We start from the raw sequence: 22,408 nt of genomic DNA on the forward strand, positions 1-22,408 counted from the left end.
TAGTTAGTATGTAGAGGGCGGGCGCAGCCTGCGGGGTGGCCAGTTACGCTATCCGGAGCGCCTTTTCTCACGGTGCTACTAACCAATAGAATCAGAGAAACGACAGAATTAACCAATCAGCACTTAGGTGGTCACAGACGGCGCAGCTGTTTTCGTTAAAGCTCAACTACGGAAGGAGAAAGGCGATTTAATTTTCTCGGCTAGAAAAGGAACGATTTCTTTGCCTTTTAGGGAAGACCCTGAATGAATCCAACGGATTTCGGGGGAACTGTGTTTGAGAGAATCATTTTTAGGTTCATACATTAAAGTAAGAGATACTTATTCAATTAATTTCTCTGCTATGTTAACTTCAACACCCTATGCTATGTCAGACAGAAGGCTCACGTCAAAGCAGCGTAAATCTCCCTTCATTTTACAGACGTGGAAACTGAGGCCCCGAGAGGGCAAGTTTCTTGGTCAAGTTCAATCAAGTAGTAAGTGCCAGCGCCTCCTTCCCGAGGCCAGAAATCGCTGATTCAGGCCTTTGGGGGAGCTTTAGCCGGGAGCTTTCCAGAGACAGGTGCAGTCCCTTTGTTTGGGGGCGCTAAGTTGTGGGTAGGAGGCAATATTTGGAAGGCCTCCTGCGGGAGGTGGTCTGAGTCAAGAAATGCTACAAAAGCAGCGAGGTACTTTCTGGTTGGAGCTTAAAGTGTGAAAAGATGAAAACTGACAATACAATGCATTTATTTTATGCTGTATTGGGTTTTTATAATCGACATAGTTTCTGCCTGAACTCACTTTGCTCAAGAATGCAGAATTCTCCCCAAATTTAAAGGCACGGTTGAAAAGGAATGCTATTATTCATGCTTTAGTCCCTGGGACATTTGCTTGTGGACTTTAAAGCTTAAGCTTATGCCACCCAAAAAACCATGGCTTGTGCAACTAGGAGAGGTTTGCTCTCTCCCATAGGACAGCAAACTGTGATACTGGTTCCCTAACAAAGAATACAGGAAGCAGGGAAGTCCCATACAACCCTTAATGCTACTTGTCAGAGAAAGAGCGCCATCAGCCATCCCTGAGCGCCCATCCACTTTTCCTATTTATCCAGTTGCAATGTTCCCAAACTGCCAAGACCCCTTCCATTCCTCTTCATCAAGAAAGCAGCTTACCCTTTCTCCAGGCCTCACTGGGGTGGCCAGTCGGATCTGCTTTGTTAGTAGTTTTATGAATCACTGTTATTAAACTAATTTTATTCAGAGTATGTACCTCTGTTTACCTTTATTACATTTACTTGCCACAAAAGACTGTAGAGAAAGGCCAGGTTGAGGCCAGATGTGTAAATGCTAGCTTGAGAGGTTTTGTCTTTATTTAAGAAAAAGGGAATCATTGAGAATTTTTAGGCAGGTGAGATAAATCTATATGTATAAGTGAAGTCATTAGTCAATAGGAATTGGAGGTAAAAAAAAAAAAAAAAAAAGACCTTAAAGACCATGTAACTTCTCATTTTTAGGAAACTCGGGCATAGAACAAAAGATTTGCCAAAGGTAATCACAATCAGGGTCAGTTTTTGAACCCAGATTTAACCTGAACTTCATTACCCTTTCCATGATGTATATGTGGATGGATGTGAGGAACGTGTTTAATAGAACAATCAGTATGTGGTTACAGAGACGAAATAAGATACTATTTTTCTATTCTAAAGAACAAGTGTAATAAATGGGAATTGGGAGGATGGGTGGGTAATAGGTGTGTCTCATGGTGACTTAAGGCAGAGTGTGTGATAGAAAACACGTCGTGAGTTTCAGGGGATCTAGCTTCTACCACCATTACTCCCTTACTTTCTTTGAGCCTGTTTCCTTTAGAGATTTTGCTAAGATTTCCTCCATCTATGTATAATATTCTTTCCCTTTCCCTCAATCCATCAAGCCTCCCCGCCCAAGCCTCTTTCGAGAATAATGGATAGGACTGCTGTCCAGGGTACTCTTTCCCCTCCAGTTCCCTCCTCTCCAGCCTTAGCAAAAAGACGCTGCAGTCAAGTTACATTCAAGTTCTATTTTATGATTATCTGAAGGAACTCCAACCACCTCTGAAATAATCGTTCCCTCTTCCAGGGAACCATTCTCCCCTCTTGGCTACCCAGAATCCCGTTCCAGGGTGTGAACAGAAAGTAGCATTCCACGCATGATTAGAAATATTCATGCACGGAGCATAGGCTGGGCTTAAATTAGTGATCCCATGCGGAGGGCTGGCTCTAGCCAAACAGAGGGGGTGGCGAAGTGGGGCCAGTGAGCCCATTTCCCGGCTCCTTGGTGCAACTTAAATTTATGGGGGAAAGTGTTGGGGAGGTATGGAGCGGCAAGCCGCCGTGCAAACACGCGATGGTGCAAAAGAAATCGGGATTGGGAAGGATATACACGCATAAATCTCTTCAGTACCCTTCCTTCTTCACCAGACGTGGGAATAAAGGGTCATTTTATCTCTCCTCTTCTAACCGGGTAGAGCAGTAGGAGAAGGTGGGGGCGTGGGTGAGGGTCCCAACCAGAGCCTAAAGGGAAGAGACTGAGTGAGAAGGCCAATTTGCAGATTAGAGATTAGTGATCTGAGTTAGGTCCCTAGAATACACCCCACATCATTATCCATTCCCGTTAAATACAGGATTCCAAGTCACTCCTAGTCTTGGAGAGCTGAATGTCTAATTCAGCTTTCTCCCCACTCTGTTCCTAGAGGCAGCCTCCATGATGAAGAGATCTAAAGGCCCAAAGAAATCTCTGAAGAATAGGGAGAGGTTAATGCAGATTTGAGGATGGGACAAGAAATGGTCCCTTCTCCCCGCAGAGACATAGAGATATGTGTGTGGGACACACAAGAAGAGTGCAGCTAGCCTGAGACCATGTTTTGGAGTAGACAAAACGCCCTGAAAGGAGACCTCATCACAGTTCTTCCCATTCCACCTTTTTCCTTAGGTGCCTAAAAGAAGGAGATATCACATGGGTGGGAGAAACTTGGGAATTCTAGGGTCCAGAATGAAGAGATGATCAATCTAAATGCATCTTTTGGAACAGAGGAATTAATCTGGTCTATGGGCACATGTCATTCAAGGGAAAACAAAATCTAAATGGACCTTGGCACAGAAAAAGTCTTTGAGTATGCCTATCATATATAACTTTTCAGTACAACTTTAAGTACCCTCTGTCCCCATCTTCCCTCATCTCATTGCCTCCTATAAACTTTCCATTCCACTCTAACAAAGTAGCTTGCTGTTTCAGCTCTCTAATACTAACTTAAATGTCACCTCTGATTTCCATCTCTCACTCTCTGGTCTGTTCCATCTCTACATTTGTTCTTGGCTTTTCCTGATCTGAAATGCTTTCCTATTCTTTTTCATCAGTCTATGACCCCCTTCTTTGGCCTAAATCAACTCAAATCCCACTTTCTCCACAAGGCATTAATTGATTAATCTCACCCTACATCAATCTTGTGATATTTTCTTAGCACTTAAGTATATCCTTGGCATTTATGTTACTATGTACAGATGTTTCTATTTTCTTGTCTCATGCACATTCGTAACAGGAAATGTCCCCCCTTTATCCACCTTATTACAACATGGTGACCATTCCAATACAGAGAGTCACTAGTGTATACTGCCTGATCAATGTCTCTACAAGGAATACTAGTCCTCTCTTCACCCCCACTATTTTCAGCCTCTCCTCATTATTAAGCCTCATCTCTTCCCCCCCCCATAATCTTGCTCCAATTCCTGCACGTATCCCTCTATTCAATTTATTTTAAGAATCTCTTTCCCTCCTCCCAATTGCTCTAAACTGGAGTCTGTTTTGCTGAAGTTAGGTCTTATTTCTGCTTATGGAAATGCTTTCTTTCAAGGCTCAGCTCATGTTTCTCCTACTCCCTTTGGTAAATAAAGCCTTTCTTGCTTTGCCTACTTTTAATCTTAATTGTGATCATGCTACCCCTATCTCCCCTCCCCCCCCACTTCCATCATAGAATGTAAGATCCTTGAGGTCAGGCACTGTTTTTGTTTTTTGTTGTAGCTACAGCACCTTGAATAAAGTATGTGCTTAATAAATATTTGTTGGTCAAATGTGTTTGCACATATATTTTTGTTTGCACATGTACATTCTTCAATAAAGTCATCCTCCACTGCCTCATCATGACATTGAGATGACCTATATTAAAAAGGTTATGCTAGCAGAATACAAGCCTTGGCTGGTCCTAACATATTGTACATTTTAGGCCTGGCAATGGCGTATATGCATCTGTCATCTGAGAACCATCTAGCTAAATCTGGAAGGCCTTATCACCAGGAAGTTGAACATCAGGTGAATTTTTTTTTTTCAGTTATAGCATCTTTTGAAGACTATTAAGGTATAAAGGAAATTGTGATTTATATCAGTTGTGATCTGTCACATTGATGAAATTATAGGTTCTAATACATGTATATATAAATGTATTCTAATAAATATATTCATATTATGTGCTCATCCTAGCTCCATAATTAGAAGAGGAGCTTCCTAAGACATTAGAAACTATGCTATCTTCTTCCCTTAATACACAAAACAGGGCTCTGCCCAAAGATTATGTTTGGTACACAGTAGGGGAAAAGTTGGGGGACTGCCTCATCTCTCATTACAGATCAAGGAAAGTCCTGCTTGCTTTATTCCAGCCATTTAGATAGCATTTCCTGTGTCTAACTTGCCATCAGTGACCATGTCTTCCCTTCATTATCCTCTCTTGGGATTAGGGAATGAAACTGGTATTAAGGGGAAGGAATATGGCTTATCATTTGGATGATAATATTGGAGAGCTATACAACTCTTTCTTCCTAAACTCTTTTCAAAGATCATGAATTCAAGCAGGTGACAGCATATCCAACCATACTCATCTAATATGTGAACACCTGCCCACTCTCCTGGGGAATCGGCTCTTACCTATAGATGTGTACACAAATATAAAAAGAGGCACATTTATCTCTTTCCCCAGACTTGGCAACATTTTTCTCCAAAGAGAGAAAAGTGCCAGGTTAAGCCCTGCTTTATCCTCCCCACAATACACACACACCACACACATATATACACACACACTCAAAATCTATGAAATCAGGATCTCTGTAAAATGAACTGGGAAAGATGTGAGGGAGGGGAGCTACAGTAACAGAACTTGAACATCCATATCCTCTACTGATACGGATTCCTTCTATTATTGCCTAGCACCATCCTTTCCCTCACCCCGACCCCTAGTTCTGTAAAAATTATGATCAAAAGCCCGGTTTTGGAGTCCAGCTGAAGTGGGCTAATCTTTCTAAAGGAATGGGGTAGGGAGTAGAGAAAAGGCAAGAACTTAGTATATGTCTTCTCAATTTGGAGAATTCTCCCCAAATCCCACTTGCGAATGACCTGAGTAGGATAAGGGTATTTAAAGTGACTAAACTGTAGCTTTGGTTAATAAAGAAGTTCAGGATGGGGATGACGGGGGCATGAAGAAGCACCAGTGGATGGGAAGTGGGGGAAGGAGAGGTAAGGAACGAATTCCTCACCCTGGGCCTGTGATCCCTCACACCCGACCAAGGACTCGGCTTCTCTTTTTGTTAGGGGTGGTGCTGACAGCGGACATTGGGGAGGGCAGTGGATACGAGTGTAGTTTCACCGCATTGCTCCGAACTAAGGCCCTCCTACATTCCCACTTACCCACTTCCATCAATCTACCCAGAAACCAGAAGATGGATAGAAAGAGAGTCAACTGATGAGAAAATTAAGCAGAGAAGAGGGAGGAAAGGAGACAAAACCTAGAGAAGAGAGGTTGCTCTGGCAGGGAACTAACTGGACGAGAGTTTGGGGGTGGGACCACACCCAATTAGGCGAGGTTGGGGCGGGGCCACATCCAGGAGGAGAGGAATTGGGGGCGGGGAGAGGCAGCCGGAGGGGGGACCAAAGCCGGGGTGGGGGCGGGGGGGGCACGAATTGAAGGTAGCGTCAATTCCAGGAATTGGTGGGGATGTGGGATAGAGTCTAGGCTGGAGAGGCCGTTGAGTGTGAGGCCCGATCTAGAAAGGCAGTTGGGAATCCAAGGCGGTTGGAGACACAGGTCCAAAACCTACAGCTCGTAGGAGGGAGGGGTGTGTGTGTGTGTGTCTGTGTGTGGTGTGAGAGAAAAACAGAGAGACGAGAGACAGAGGACAGAGGAAGGGGACGTGTCACATGATGTCATCGAGCAGGTTGGCACTGGCCACCCAGTCGAGGGCTCGGGGCTCGGAAGCGGCCATGATCATGCACATGAATGGGCGGCCAGTGCGGCGGTCCGTAGGGTAGATGGTGGTGGGAGTGAATCGCCGGTTGGCCTCCACGTACTCGCAGAGCTGCTCATAAATGCGCGGGTACTCATGGCGCAGGAAGACGCCTCGAAGACGCAGCTCGCGCTGGATGTGGATGAAGGCCACCTCTCGCGCGCGCCGGCCCGCCTCGCCTTCCTGACCTAGACCCGCGGTGCCGGGCGGCGGCGTCAGGATCAGGGTTTCCATTTCGGGCTCGCGCCGAGGCGCGCGCCGGCGTCGCTCGGGACTCCCGGGCGTTGCCAGGGCCACCTTAGCGAACTTGCGCACAGTGGGCACTGGGCTCTTGGGCGACGGCCGGGCTGGCACGTCGGGTCCCACGGCTACGGTTACGTTGAGCAAGAAGCACTCGGCCGGCTCGTACTGGCGCCCGGCCGCCTGCAGTTCCTGTCCATAGCCGCCCAGTGGATCCGCGTAGCCGCCCAGTTCGCGCAGGGACAAATAGGTGGGCGACATCAGTAGGCTCTCTAGGCCAAACTGCAAGAAGTTCTCTGCTGACCCCGGGCTAGGAAAGCCCAGGAAGAGGACCCCGCGGCCTCGCGACAGGAAGCCCACGCGCGCTATGCGTGAGAAGGCGCGGTGCACGGGCGGGCTCTCGCGGCAGAATTGCAGCACGTGGCGGCACACGCTGCCTACCCGGCCGTAGACGCAGCTGGCTTTGTGCACGTCCCAATCCTCCCGGCGGCAGTGGCGCGAGCAGTAGTAGGTGTAACAGCTGTGGCACGACTTGAAGTAAAGGCAGGCGTTGAACATCGTTTCGGTGCGGCGGCATTTGGCGTTGGAGCACGTCATAAGGTCGTCCTCGTCCGCACTGAGCTCCGGGGAGCCGCCGGCCGTTTCGTCCGGCCGTGGCACATCGGGGCTGGTAGGCGACCCGGGCTCTGGCTCGGCCTCGGGTTCGGGCCCCAGATCGGGCTCGAGAGGCCCCCGGGTCTGCCCTTCGCTCAGGAGTTGGCGCAGCTGGCGGCCCAGGCTGTCGCTGTCCGCGGGTGTGGGACCTGTAGGGGGCTTGGAGTCAATGACCAGGTCCGTGATAAGTTCGTCCAACTGCTCCAGGCTCCGCTGCCGAGCTGAGGCGGGGCCGTCACGAGCCGGGGGGCGAGGGACCGGTGGCGGAGGGCGGCCTCCGAGATGTTCCCAGCCCCCGACCCGACGCTCTGCAGCGCGCAGATCGTTGTCGGTGATGGTGATCTCCGGGGTGACGTACCAGGCGCGGCTCGGTCCTTCTCCAGCCCGGCCCTTTTCCTGCAGGGACGTCTCCGACAGCGACAAAGCCGCGTACCGTTTGGGAGAGCTGGATAAATTGACCACAACCGGAGGCCGTCGGCCGTCGGGAGAGAGGCCCCGGGACTCCCTTGGCTCCCGGCCCAGCAGGTTTTCGTAACTGCGGCCCCTGAACAGAGGGTCCTCCCGGCGTGGGCCAGGCGCCAGGATGTTGTCCCACGAGCGAGAATAGTGGCGGCTGTCTGTGGCCAGCCGAGGTGGACTGGTGCCGGTGCCTCCGTGCCAAGAGGATAGCAGTGCCCCGGGGCCGGGCGGCGGTAGTGGGGCAACTTGTAGGGTGCGATAGGGGAGGGGTTGCCAGTCTCCCCAGGACTGGCTTCCCCCACGGGGGTACGGGTAAGTCCTGGACAGGGCATTTCGTTCGCGGTACTTAGTGTAGTCTTCAGTGTAGAAAAGGCGGGAGGAAAAAGCTCGAGAATCCTCTATGTAGCGGGGATCATCTCCAAAGCGGGGACCGTAGCAGCGCGGGGCTTCCCCGTAGTAGGAACGAGTGGGGGGCTCCTGAATAGGGTAGGTACGGGCTTCCTCCATGTAGTATCCCCGTGGGGGGCTGGGCCCCTGGGGTTCCTCGTAGTACTGCTGGAAGCCGTGCCCAGGGTAGGGGCGGGGGCCGTAGCCGTCGAAGGTTTGGGCGGGGAGAGTTGGGTAGCCGCTGGGCTCCTCCGTGTAGAAGAATTTAGTAGGGCCAGGCGGGGCAGCGAAAGGAGGGCAACCCCGTTCTGGATAGTCTCGGGAGGGCGGCGGCCCAGGGAAGGGACCATCACAGAACAGCGCCCGGGGTTCCCCGCTGTAGGAATCGCTAGGCGTGGGCGTGCGCGACAGCACCACATGGCGAGGTCCAGGCACCGTGAGCCCCCGGGGAGGCAAAGGTACTCGTGCCCAAGCCTGGCTCTCCGCTGGAGGGACGGAGCGGGATCCACGGGCGGCGTGTTGCAGCACTGCCTCATCGGGCTTGATATCTACGCGGCAGCGTACGTGGGGGGCCGGGGCCGGGGCCCGTGTGGCCTCCTCCTGTGGCGGAACGCAGCGGCTGGCAGGGCAGAGGGGTGAAATGCGGTTTGCACTACTGCGCTGCGGCTGTAACTTGATGGGGTGAAGTTCGTTGGCTAGTGCACGCATGGCAGGGTAGGTGGGCTCTCGCCTCGGAGAGGGCGGCTCTCGGGGCGGAGCCCTCAGCACTTCACGGCCCCTTCGAGTGACTGGGGGTGAGGCGGGCGCGGCCGCCGGCACCAGGTTGGTCTTGGTCCTGGGAGCACTTTTGGAGCGGGCGCGGCGCTTGGGCTCCCCATCCTTTCCGCGGTGGCGGGGCCGAGCAGGCTCCGGGGCAGGTGGCCCGCATCGCTGCACCAGGGGAGGCTGCTCTTGTTGGTGCCGTTCGGGACCGCGGCCTTCCATGGCCGGCCCGTCCAGCGCCTCTAGGAAATCAAAGCTGCGGCAGTGGCGCTTGTTGAAAGGCGCGGGAGCCGCGGGCCGGGACATTGGGCTTTCACATGGCGGGCCACTGGCTGCGGGGCCCGGGGCGGCCACCTTGATGTCCTGGTATACAGTCGACACCAGGAGATCCGGTGGGTCCGTTCGGGTCATCTTAAAAGAGGCGTCCACGCCACCGGCTCCGTCTCAGACGGCCTCGGGAGAGTCTGACCCTATGAAGGTGGGGCAAGAAAGACAAAGTTAGAGACGGAGCCCTGATTCTCCTACGCTCAGGATCTGTAAAAGATTAGGAATATTACAGCTTCTATAACCCATAAGTTACCTGGGACAGTAGTACTGTAGCGGTGCTGGCTGTCTGATGCTGGTGCACTGTTTGAAGGAAGTTCCATTCCTGCTGGTTAGCAGCACCTAGAAAAAGGATTCAAGAATCAGCTGGAGGATCGAGCTTCTACTTCACCTCTTCCCTTCCCATCTGGGGTGGCTTAGTTTGGCAGTAACAATCTTCCTGTCAAAATAGCCTGAAGTCTGAGAGCAAATTTCTGTCCTAGGGATTTGTCCACCTCTTGGCTACTGATCACTATTTCTCCATCTGGGTTTTGGGATAAATCCCTATCACAAGATCTGGCACGGCTCCTGACTCAGGGCTAAAGAGCAGTTTGTATCACTGGTAGATGTAGGGGAAAGTTAAGTGGATTTGACCTCAGGAAACCTAGGTTTGACTCAAGTATTATAATATCTTGACCAGGTCACCTCTCTGGGTCAATTACCCCATCTGTAAAATGGGGATAATTCTTGTCCTATCTATCTTACAGTTGTGAAGAAAACTTCCTAGAGCTGAGCTATTCAGCAGGGAGCTCCCACTCAAGAATTTGCAACTGGTGTTTCTATGGTTACTGGGCTCCGTGTATGGGATGGGAAGTATTCATTAATGGTCCTGTATGGCTAAAGCCTTGAATTATTTTTAGCCATTTGTAAATCAATAAGTTTCCTATGTGAAAATATAAGGCTTTCTCTTAAATCACAGAGGAACCAATTCTCTTGTTCTTGCATCATGAACACTTGCTGAAACATAATTTTAGAGCTGGAAGGAACTTCTTTGTCTTCTAGATTAATAATCTCCTCTCCAACATCGTTGGGAACTTTTGCTTGAAGATCTCTATTAGGAAAACCCCTAACCCCAATTCTACTTTTTTACAACTGTTAATACACCTCCTCTCTGTGTAGGTTGAAATCTTCTCTGCAACTTAACACCCACTGCTACCAGCACTGCTTTATGTGGCTAAAGGATATAAATTCTATTTCAGAGAGCATGGTGAATGCATGAGGACATAGGACAGAAACATCATGGTGCAGTGGAAAAAAGAAATGGCTCTAGGATCTGAGAACATAGGTTCAAATTCTTCCTCTGAGGCTTCCTCTTTTGTTTGACTTCAGCCAAGGAAGTCAAGTTAGTTTCCTTAAGTCTGTTTTCTCAACTGTAAAGTGATGGCCCCATGGGCCTAAGATGCTTTCCAGCTGTAGAGCTGTGACTTTAGGATGGAAGGGAATATGGATGCAGGATAGGCTTCTAGACCCTTTTGGATCCCTTTCCTGTCTCACTTAGGTTGTAAAACGGGGAGAGTGTGGTGGTCACAAATATATACTCCACCCTTTCAGTTTCTACATTGACATATGACTAAGCAATCAGGAAAATTAAGGTCCAAACCCTACTGACATACTGGGGGATGTAATACTGGACAAATCACTTAACACATGGTGCTGTAGTAGGAGTGCTGTAATTGGAATTATAGGATGCAAATTAGGATCCCAGCTCTGCTTATTATCTGTGCAACTTTGAGCTCTCTTAACCTCTCTTGTCCTCAGTTTCCTCATTTATAAAAATGATGGGGCTGGCTTACATGACCTCTTAAGATCCCTTCTAATTCTAGATCTTTATATATTATCCTACCATGTGCATAAGGCCACATATGTAATTTCAAATGAGGATGCACAGAGATATGTATGCAACATGAAAATATAGCTCACTTATTCCCCTCTCCTCAACCTCCCCCTCTCCTCTGAAGTCTGAAATATATCAAGACATGGTATCCAGGAGCAACTCCTGCTCCAAAAACATAAATGAGCTCAAAATGGACCATGTCACAGTGAGGGTTGGGGAAATGCATAGTCCCTAAATTTGAATTTTTCCTACCTTAAATAGCACAGATGGACCCAAATAATCTTAGCAGCTACATAGAACCTTGAAGATTGTTACTATACTTTTATCATCTGTTTTTCCACGGTCTGTTACAGTGAACTGAACATAATGGTAGGTGCCTAAATACATGTTAGTAGAATTAAAACCATGTTAATTTGGCTAGAAAAATTACTTTTTCCACCATCACCACCCATTTTTTTTTAAAATCCAAACTTTAATTCATATGATTCAGATAGTATAGGTGGTCCTATATAGGTAGAAAAATGCCAGGGAAATATTCACATTCTGTTTTACTTCTGACGTACTTGCAATAATTCCTAATTCACGCTTTCCACTTGAGCTAGACAAAAGTGGTCTCTGAGGCCCAAGGAATATTTAGGGATCAAAACTAGATCAGGCTACCACCCTGGGAGAAACTGTAATGTCATTGAAAGTAATTAGGTGCTGAACTTACGAGTCAAAAGGAAGCACATAAAACAAACAAAAAAAACTTCTAAGCATTAACTATGTGCCAGGCACTGTACTAAGTGCTGTCAATGCAAAGGCAACAGAAAGAGCACAAAGTGACATTTACTAACCTTGTGAGTGTGGGTCAGTCACTTAAGTGTGTCTAATCCTCAGTCTGCAAAATCTGCAAATTGATATTTGCCTTTCCCACGTCACAAAATTTCTGAGGGAAGTATTCTGTATTAAATTGAACATTCAGTCCCTGTTGTAACATATATGATAGCTGATTGAAGACCAGTTTTACGCCAAAGACCTAGGGTCAAGTCCCTCTTGACATACTGTGTGACCCTGGCAAAGTCACTCTACCACCATTAACTCAACTGCTTCACAGTTTGTAAAACTGCCTCCAAGTTTCCTAATTTGTTTTGGTAGTAGAAATTTTCTTCACTGATTTTGTTCCAGTGGACACGAGGACAGAACTTACTATTATATTTCAAATACAAATTAGTAGAGCTATATTTTTTTATACTCAGTCTCCCAGAGATGGAATAATGGCATATCTTTCAGCAGATTAAACTTGCTGGGGACATAAGGGGCTAGGTGAGCATGCTGTAACACTTGACAGTGATGACATGCATTAACAAGGACATGGATATTGGGAAAAGGGGTGAGAATCATATGATGAGAGAGTGGTTATATGCTGTATTAATTGCCACAAGACATTAAAAGGGTTTGGGTACAGAGAGCATCCTATGGTGAATTAATTGATATGGATAAGAAATGCATAGAATCAGAAGTTAGTGAAGGTAGTATGCACATTGATATGATCACAGATTGATGAGATCATAGATCTATTTTAGGATGAATTTGAATTTCTTTGTGCTGGAAATTAAACTGTCATCACTAACTCAGAGAAGCAGATAGTTCTGAGCTGTGGCACCCACATGAGAAAGCATTCAGGCACAGAGCTGTCTGAGGCAGCTAAGAGTTTGGGGCTTGGAGTCAGGAAGACCAGATTTCAGATCCTATTTGTGTAACCTTGGGCAAGTTACTCAACCTCTCTCTACTTCAGTTTATGCATCTGCAAAGTGGGAATAATAGTTGTGAGGCTAAAATGAGGTAATAGCTAATGTATATAACATTTACTATGTGCCAGGCATTGTGGTAAGCATTTTACGTATATCATATTAGGTCCTCACAGAAATCCTGGAGATAGATACTATTATTCCCATTTTACTGTTGAGAAAACTGAGGCAGACAAAGGTTAAGTGGTTCATGCAGGGTCAGGCAACTAGAAGTCAAATTTGAACTCTGGGCTTCTTGACTCCAGGCTCAGCACATACTTCACTGCACCACCTAGGTGTCACCTAAATTGGTAAAGTACTTTGCAAATCTTTAAAAGGTTTTTTTTTTTTTTTTTTTCTTTTTGTGAAGCAATTGGGATCAAATGACTTGCTCGATCACACAATGTCTGAGGCTGGATTTGAATTCAGGTCCTCCCAATTTCAGGATCAGTTCTCTTAACTACTGTGCCATCTAGCTGTTAGAGTTCTATATAAAAACTATCTAAAACCCATCTGTAGCCTATATATACACAGATGCTTACATTACTCTTAAGTACTCTGCCTCCTAATTCATCAACCTTATCTCTTCTTGATTTGCACTTTCTCTCTACTACAGCCCATATTAAAGAGATGATCATAGCCTTGATCTTACTTGGAGTTGTTCCACCTCCATGATCCAGATCTCATATTGTCTGGCCATAAATATGTTTCTTTTCCCTCCTATGGTATTGATCCTGTAGTTAACTAGTTCAATTACATGGCTTTCTACTCTCTAGTGCCTTGCTCCTTGTCCTATATTTTGTCAGCCCTATTTGTTCCATCATCTACTTTTCCCCATTCTGCTGAAATGCTGCTGAGTGCTTTGTTTGGCTGAATGCTATGTTCTGCAAAGCTACACAGCCTTACTGTTGGGCCTACTACAATTTCATTCTCAATCCAGATCCTTTTTGCTATATGACAATTCTCTTATTCTTTCATAATTAACCATATTTTCCACAGTGGCTGTTCCAAATGTCTCTTAAAGCCTCCTACACCACTTTCCCTTCCCTTTCTGCCAACAAAATCTTTTAAAATATATTTTATTAAATAGAATCCACTCATCATTCTTCCTCACTTTGCCCATCTTTTATATCTCAGAACTTCTTATCACAACCCCAAGGGAGAGTGCCAAGTGGTGGTGTATATTAGGTTCACCTCAACTACTACTTCCAGTCAGACCTTCATGGAGAGGGTCCAGAACCCTGAGCAACCTGCCTTGGAGTCTGGCCTTTAAAGTCATGATGGATGGAGATTAGCCTCTGTGGAGAAAAGACTCGCTACTGCAAATTATTAGTACATCACCACCAACCACTGACTAAGTGCCATTCATGAGTTGGCTCAAGAGCTCTGGAAAAAGTACCTCCCAGACCATTGGCCTGCTTCTAGTCCAGCCTTCAAAGCCATCATCCAAAGGGGCAAGAAGGAATCGGCCATCTCCCCACTGTCCCTCAGACTTCCTCACCTACTTGCAACAGTCTAAAACTGTGTTCAAGAGTCTTGGGAACAATAGTCTCCTTCCTCCCATCCCAATTTCTCCTTCCAGGCCAATGCCTGAAGCCATAAGCTAAGAGTCAACTTGTAGAGTTTTCAGGTGCTAACGGGTTCATCTACTCAGCAGCCACAACCACTGAAGACCTGGAAGAGAAAGTTCTTGTCACCATAGTCTTTGGCCTTGTAACATGGTTCAGTGTCAGAAATAGATATATTTTGTTAGTGGATATATTAAAGAAGACATACTATTTGTGTGGAAGTTGTACCAAGGACCATGAGGCATTTTCATCTGAGCCGAAACTTGGATGAAACTTATCTTTCTCCCTATTAGAAAGTGAGTTCTTTGAAGGCAGGAGCAGTTTTCTATATTTGAATTTCCAGGTTCATAGTAAGCACTTATTTAATAAATGTGTTTTCATTCATTCATTCACCATTTACTCTTCCTTTGCTTTCGTTCTCTACTCATGATGTTGGCCCTTGTCTTCAAGGCTAGCTGACCAGTGCTTCATCTGATACCCATTTCTCCTCAGGGAATTTGTCCATTAGAACACACCTGTTTTTAATTTTTAGTCTTTCCTTATTGAAGCTGTTTACAAATTGGCTCAAGTTTACCGAATCCTTAAAAAGTCTTCACTTACCACCATCTTTTCCTCAAACTATTGGCTGGCGTTTTTACTCCCTTTCATATCAAACTTTTAGAAAGTTTTCCCCCCCACTTCCTTATTCTTTTGTATTGTGACTTCTGACTCCACAACTTGAATGAAACCCTTCTCTCCAAATTAGCCAATGACTTCTTTTAGTTGCTAAATCCAATGACTTTTTCTGATTTATTGTTCTGACCTCTCCTGCAACTTTGAACTTGTATCACCATTTCTTATCCTGGAAAGGATTTTAGAGGTCATCTGGTTTAACCTTGGTTTATAGACAAGGGGATAGAGCCCAGAGAGGTTATGAATGACCCACATAATATAGAAAGGAAGTGTCAGAGGCAGGATTATGTGAATGACTTCCAAATCTTTATAGCCAAGCTAAATCTCTCCTGAATTTTAGTCCCAAATCAGCTACCTTTTCCATCTCTAACAGGTTGTTTTATAAGCTTCCTGAACACAATCTGTCCTTAAATGAGATGCTTCCTATTACTTTTCCCACCTACCTATCATCCATAAAATTTCTTTGTATCTTGTGATTGAAGTTCATAACCATAGCTGTTTTAAGGCTCCATCTCTCTTTCTTGCAAATGAACAAGTTCTATGCCCTTGGAAGAGGAGAAAAAGGCCTTGGAAGGCTTCTTAAATGTCTTTATGCTGCAGATTCCAATACCCATCCCTACCATTCCTTTATCCCTTTCCCATCATCACATCCAGGGCCTAATGGGGAGCTCTTTCCTCCAATTTCTTCACCACCATTCTTTTAGCCGTTGCCAAATATTGTCGATTTTGCCTTCGCATTTCTTGAATCTATTACTTACTTTCTTCTCATGTGACCACCACCTCAGTTGCCTGGATTATTTTCAACTTCCTAATCAGTCTCTCTGTTTTCATTCTCTTCCCCTTTTCCATTTTTCATACAGATATTATCTTTAAGTACAGGCCTTACCATGCTATTTCATCTCAGGAATCTTGAGTGGTTCCCTGTTACTCCAAGAAGATAAATTCCTCATTTTAATGTTTAAAGCTCTAACGATACAGATCCAGCCTAAATTTATTTCACATTGCTTCCCTTCACACATACTACTTTACAAAAAAAAAAAAAACAACCCGACTTGTTTGCCACTCTCTGAACTTTATGCCATTTGTCCATGCATTTGCATACTTTCCCTCTTCTTTCTCATGCCTGAAATACATTCCTTCCCTCTTTCCTTACCCTCTGAGAACCTTAGCTTCTTTTAAGATGCAATTTAAGTGCCACCTTTTAAGTGAAAAATTTCCTGATCTATTTTAGGGTTTTTCCCCTCCTGAAATTATCTGCATATGTCTCCTCCCAGTACAGTGAAAACCACTTGGAGGAAAAGATTTTAGCAAAATTCTTAGTTGCTGATCTTGTGAAGTTCTTTGAGACCAGGATGTTGATTTTTTGACAGTGCACCTCAGAATTGAGCAGATTTCTTATCTTAAGAGGTGCTTCATGAATGTTTGATTGATCTGCATTGGTGGAGGTATTTTCTATGACAAGTTGCCCAGATCCAAATAATCATGTTTAGAACAAGAAGGAAAAATCCCCAGTGCCTTAGTGCAGCATTTTGCATAGAGTAGATACATAATAAATGCACTTTAACATTTGAGTGCCCTGAAGGAAATTCCAGGAGAATTCACCTCTTTCCAGATAAGTTGTGGGGATATTCTGATGAAACACTTGTTTCTGAAGACCCCAGCACAGAGAGCCCTTTCTTATCTGATACTGGCATATGAAGGGCAGGCCCCTCTGTGGATGAGCTCCATGGAAACTAGGGGCACATACAATATGCACACATGCTGCTGGGAGTGAAGGGTAGACAGATAAGATATTCAACAGCTAGATGCCTTCTCATTTCCTTTAGAAAGGCCCTCCTCTTGTAATGGCAGAGCCCCCACCCTGCAGGTACATATAGTGCTCCTTCCAGCTCTTCCTCCCCCACTCTGCCACATCCTCGAGTCCCCTCTGCAGTCTCCAGGGCTCCTGCCTATTTGGAGATAACCATCTCTGTTCACAGTGCCCAGGGAAGCCCAAATTGGGAAGAGAGATGGGGACAGAGTTTGTTCCTGTTCCCACCAACTGAAGCTCAGACTGGGCGCTCTGAGGATTTAAAGAGCCCATCACTCCTTTCCCTAAAGTTCTTAAATCTGGCTTTTGCCCATAACTCAGTCACAGGGGAAATAGGTCAGCTGAGGGTTCCATGGTGCTGGCCACACCTGCAAGAAGTTGTGGGAGGCGGTGACATGGCAGGACAAGCTTCATGCAGCCCCCAAGGAGGTCAGAGGAAGAGAAAAGGGCCATTTTTGGAGGGTGGTGGGGAACAGCTGTTTGAGCCAAAGACTGGGTCTACATTTATTCAAGCAGGAGCTTTAAGCTGTTTAAAACCACCGTCCAAGATCTCCCCTATAAATGGGTAGACCCTGTACCTCTGAGGAAGAGTAAAGGGCTTAGGGAGGCTTCCTCTTGCCCAGATCCCCCACCTCTCCAAGGTCTCACCTCCCTACCCCATCTCTACCCTTCCCCCATTTCTTTCCCATCACTATACTCAGGACCGGGGAAGAGCTAGGCCTTGAGGTTGTGTTAGAATGGCCTAGAACTCCCTTTTGAACTGGGGTCGGGGTATCTTATAGGTGCAGAGACCAGTTGCCATTCCCCTTCCCCTCCTCCCGCTTTGGGGGTCAGGAGCCCCTTCCTTGGCGAGGATATTGGGGGATGGAATAATCTAGGGGGAGGGGGGGACTTTTCGGGGGCACCCCCGTCCTTCTGCAGGAACTGGTCTGGGAGGGGGCTGCGTAGCTGCCCTCTTCCCTCCCTCCCGCTCCCGCTCCCCCAAGAAGGCTGTGGCAGGTCCGGCAGCTCAGATTCTCCCCGCATTCCAGCCCTGCAGCTCCCCCGGCTGGCCGTCCCCAGACTCCCCTAGGAGCTGTCTTGGGGAGTCCCCTATCATCATCCCCAACATCTTTCTGGTCGCGGGAGGACATTTGGGGACAGAGGGAGGCGGGCTCTGGTTTGGGGTCCCCCGCGCACGTTCCCACCCCCCTTTTCTTCTTCTTCGGGACTTACCTTGGCGCCCCCCGCCCGGGCGCCCTCTGGCTGCTATGACGGCCCAGGGGGGGCAGCGTGGCCCCGCACGACCGGCCCGGCCCCGGCCCGCTGCGGTCGCCCGGCTCCAGCAGAAGCTTCGAGGCAACCGCGCCGGCCGGGCCCCAGCTCAATGCTGCCCCCGACGGCCGCTCCTGGGGCCGTGCTTAAAGGGGCAGTGCATCCGGGGACCGCCCAAAGCTAGGTTAGGTTAGGTTAGGTGGCCCATCCGTCTCCGACCCTCTGCACAGTCACTAGAAGTGATCTACACTTAAGTCTGTTGTCAAATCAATGATGCTTCTTCCTGGCCACTTTGTCAGATCTCATGGCCAGCTTCTCCATTCCACTGTGCCACTCCCTGCTAAGAAAGACCTTGGGCAAATATCTTTTCCCCACAGGTAAAAAGGGGTTCGACTAGGTCAGGTGTTCAGTTTTGTTTTTTTTTTTTTCATTATAGACCCCTTTAATAAGTCTAGTGAAATCTATGGACCCCTTTTCAGAATGCTTTTAAATTAAAAACAAATGCACACACACACACACACACACACACACACACACACATACACACACACACATACACACACACACACACAATTACAAGGGAGGCCAGAAATTAAGTGAATATAAAGATGCCATTCTCCACACCCTCTCTCAAGTTCATGGACTTCCAGGAATCTATCTACATCCTATGGACCACATAGTTCAAGAAGCCCTGGAGTAGGTAGGAGGTCTCTGAAATCCTTTGTAACATTGACATTTTGTGACTCCATGACTCACTATGATCTGTAGCTTATGTTTAAATCAGTTCTCTCTCCTCCAGTCTAATGTGCCTCTACTGGGGATAAGGATCTTAGTCATCATTGCAAGAGACATCGGAGGCCATTTTACTGATGAGAAAGCGGACCAAAGGGGTGATGACTTGTCCAACGTCACATAGACATGGGAAGGGATTTGAAGCCAGGTCCTTGGACTCCAGAAGTGGTATTCTTTCCACCAAGCTCAACAAGTTGTACTTCAAGTAAATCTTGAAAAATGTATGAAGATTTTTTTTCTTGGAGGTGGGAGGAAAGGGGAACTTAGCTCCATTGAATAAGGAGTAGAGCTAAAAAGTATGCCCTGAATATGAGTACCAGTTGTTTTTCTGGCAAGGGCCTTGCCACAGAGGGTCCTAAGTGGAGGGTCCAAGATGAAAGCAGATGGAATAGTGGTTTGGAGGTAGGGCAGTTCATTAGGAACTCCTTATTTCCCTCACTATCAGTGAAGACAGAATTGTCTGGTATTAGCCTTGACCCTTTGCCTTTTTTGCTTCCTCACAAATTCCTCTATGCCATTTCCTGTCCAGTTCTCTGCCTGTCTGTTCTCCCCATGGTTGCTCCATCTGATCCAGGCTAGAAGGTGCTAACAACTCACCTATATAAAAACCAGAGCAGATGGAGCTACACTCTAGGAAGTGGCACTAAGTGCCAGCAGTCTCCTATCTCTCCAGCTGGTCCTGCTGCTTGTGCCCAGCAGCCCCTCCTGAGTGTCCTTTCCCACAGGGTGGTTGGAAATCTGGTCCATGAGGAGGTGCCCTATGATAAACAGGTATGTATACTGCTTTTTTAAAGTTTGCAAAACAGTGAATATACATGCCACTTAACTTTCATAACAGCCTTGAGGTAGGTACTACAGAAATGACTGTTCTCATTTCAAAGATGAATAAACTGGCTCAGAGAGAGTATGACTTAAGACTCTGTCAGACAATGCCAGAGGTCAGGACTCTCCATTTCCTCTTACAGTATCATTCCATACCCTCTCATCCCCCTTCCTGGGAGGGGCTATGTGTTCCTCCTGCTTCTGCACAAGCACACACATCCTTTCCACCTGGGGCCCCATCTCCTCAGTCACCAAGGCCTTTAATATTTTATTCATCCCTATGAAAAGCTTATGACTGAAATCACATCTTTATAGAATATATAGAATAGGTATTCCAGTCTTTTCATTTACTAGTTGGATGAATTTGGGTTTGTTTCATCTCCCTCAGTTTCCTTGTCTATGTTTCCAATAACACCAGACATTTCCATAACTCATTAGAATTTTCTAAGCATTATTGCACTATGACTTTTTCTTTTGTGAGGCAATCAGGCTTAAGTGACTTGTCCAGGGTCACACAGCTAGTAAATGAGACAATATTTGAATTTAGATCCTTCTGACACCAGGGCCAGTGCTCTAACCACTGGACCACCTAACTGTGCACTTCTCTCCACCTCCCCACTTCCTTCCCAATATGACACAGAAAAGTGTCATACAAGTGGTGGTGTATCTCCATTTTACAAAAAGACACCTAATGAGTGCCTAAAGCCAGATTCAAAATCCAGGATTTCCAGAATCCAGGTTATATGGCCATTCCTTTTGCCACCTAACAATGAGGTGAAGTGGAAAGAATGCTGGTGGGGGACTTAAAAGGAGACTTCCCTGCCCTATAAGTCAATGGGCAAATCATTGAAGACTTCTAAACCCCAGGATCCTCATCTGTAAAATAAGGCTAGACTTTGAGAATCCTAGAATCCACCACTTGCTCCAGGATTTATTTCCCCTTGGGTTTCAACACGGCATTTTCTTGAGTGTCTTTTGTACACTTAGCATATAAATGATGTTTGCCCTTACTTGACCATTAAGGGATGGTGTCTTATGTGGGGTATAACATTCCCAACTTTTAGCACAGTATTCTGCACACAGGAAGCACTTAAGGTTAATTTAATGATTAAATAATTTGTAAAATTATATAAATGGTCACATCACTTATATGAAACAACCAATTTTCTGCAAATTATACACACATTTTCAGCCCCTACTCATTGTTTTAGGGACTCCATCATACAAAATTATTGGGAAGTCTCTGATACAAGGGAAAATCAGAGATGCCTCATCTGTCTTGTCCCTTATCTCTCTAAGCATGGATAGGCTGCAATATTTACTCAGCCCTAGATGCTAGAAACAGACATGGGAAGCAAGGGGAGATGGCAGGACAGAATAGGATAGGGGCATCCAAGACATCTTTGGAGATTGTTGATAAAAGCCAGGAGCCAATTACTTAATCCCCTTTCCTTGTGCCCACTGGAAATTTATAGTAGCCCCTCGAGGTGGATCCTCATTATAATGGTTGATACCCAAAATAGATTAAGGGAAGGGGAAGAAAATGTTGCTTAGCAACTATTAGTCTTAAGCTTGAGGGTCTAGCAGTTCCCTTCTTATTCTTATTCAGTTCCACCCTTTTCTCCTTTAGATATGACAGAGCACATGGCTGATCCTCCTCCCTTACATTCACAGGAGAGGTGGGGCTAAAGCTTCTACATTGGTGACTGTTTCCATGGCAACACAGTGGGGGTGGATGTCAAGGAACCATCAAGCTTTTGGAAGATCAGTAAAGCTGGGCAAATAGGGACAGGACACTTCCTGATCTAGTCCCACTCTGCCATCAATTAAAAAAAAAAAAAAGGTTCTCTGGAAGGTGATAGTAGAAGGAATTATGTACAGGGAATGGTGAGCACATAGTAAGATGTGGCATTGGAAATTTCCCTGTTTCCAGCAAAGACCCATTTTGAGCCCTTGTAAGCTTGAGTAGAAAAACAACAGCAGAGGCTGGGGAGTGATGGCCTATTCCTCTAAGGGTCATGCAAAGACAAAGCCTTAATAAAACTGAACAAGGGAGGAATTCTGGAATGAATCCTAAAGAGGTTATCCCAAGGTGATCTTGGCCAAATCACATTTCTCTGGGCCAGTTTCCTCTTTTAAATTGATGATCTTTGGGGTCCCAGGCACTAAATCTATAATCCTTTTTATCTTATGGCTTTGGCAAAGTTTGAATTGTGTCACCAAAGGTTGTGAAAAAGGAGTCTTGCAACTCCACAACTCAATGACAAGACAAAACATTTGTTTTAAATTGGACACATAACAGTATTTTATACATTTCTCACTGTAAGAGTGTGCAGTGTTAACATCCACTAAATTCTGGAAAGTCCATGCTTCTCCGTGCCTAGCACAGTGATGTATGATTAATCACGAGCTTGGATTATGTTGGAATCTGGAGAATCAACCGGAACACAGCTCCAACTCTGCCTGAGCTTTAGAGTGGGAGTACTCCATTTCCTGAAACAATTTCCAGGAATCAAGGTCATCTGTACCCATATTAAACAGGACCATTTTCTACAAAGGGACTGCTATCTATCATTTTGCTCCCTTTATGTCCAATTCTGGGCCCTAACACTAGTGCTTGGAGTATTCACATTGATTCTAGCTCAGAAACTTGTGTCATTCCTTGGGGGTTCATCCCAAATAACATATACATTTATGCCAAGGCAGAACACCTCTGAATAATGTTATTTGGGATGAACTTTCTTA

The 22,408-nt window shown here is 46.3% G+C and overlaps 1 protein-coding gene across 2 annotated transcripts; it reads right to left on the bottom strand.

The window, feature by feature from the left end:
• Window positions 1-4,078: 4,078 nt before the first annotated feature.
• On the bottom strand, window positions 4,079-22,403 carry AJM1 (apical junction component 1 homolog). 2 transcript variants are annotated; one of them, XM_074289111.1, is made up of 3 exons: window positions 18,011-22,403; window positions 9,360-9,445; window positions 4,079-9,249 (listed from the first exon to the last, which is right to left on the bottom strand). In XM_074289111.1, exon 3 carries the CDS (start codon window positions 9,188-9,190, stop codon window positions 6,188-6,190), a length of 3,003 nt encoding a protein of 1,000 aa, XP_074145212.1. In that variant the 5' UTR covers window positions 9,191-9,249; window positions 9,360-9,445; window positions 18,011-22,403; the 3' UTR covers window positions 4,079-6,187. The 2 variants fall into 2 exon arrangements, with proteins under 2 accessions (XP_074145212.1, XP_074145213.1); XM_074289112.1 differs by lacking the exon at window positions 18,011-22,403 and having other exon boundaries at window positions 9,360-16,837.
• Window positions 22,404-22,408: the final 5 nt, after the last annotated feature.

Source organism: Sminthopsis crassicaudata, chromosome 2 (genome assembly GCF_048593235.1).
Source record: "Sminthopsis crassicaudata isolate SCR6 chromosome 2, ASM4859323v1, whole genome shotgun sequence".
Classification (NCBI taxonomy): domain Eukaryota; kingdom Metazoa; phylum Chordata; class Mammalia; order Dasyuromorphia; family Dasyuridae; genus Sminthopsis; species Sminthopsis crassicaudata.

Excerpts from the sequence above, each read along its gene's own strand:
- AJM1 (XM_074289111.1), bottom strand. The coding sequence starts at position 9,190 with ATGACCCGAACGGACCCACCGGATCTCCTGGTGTCGACTGTATACCAG.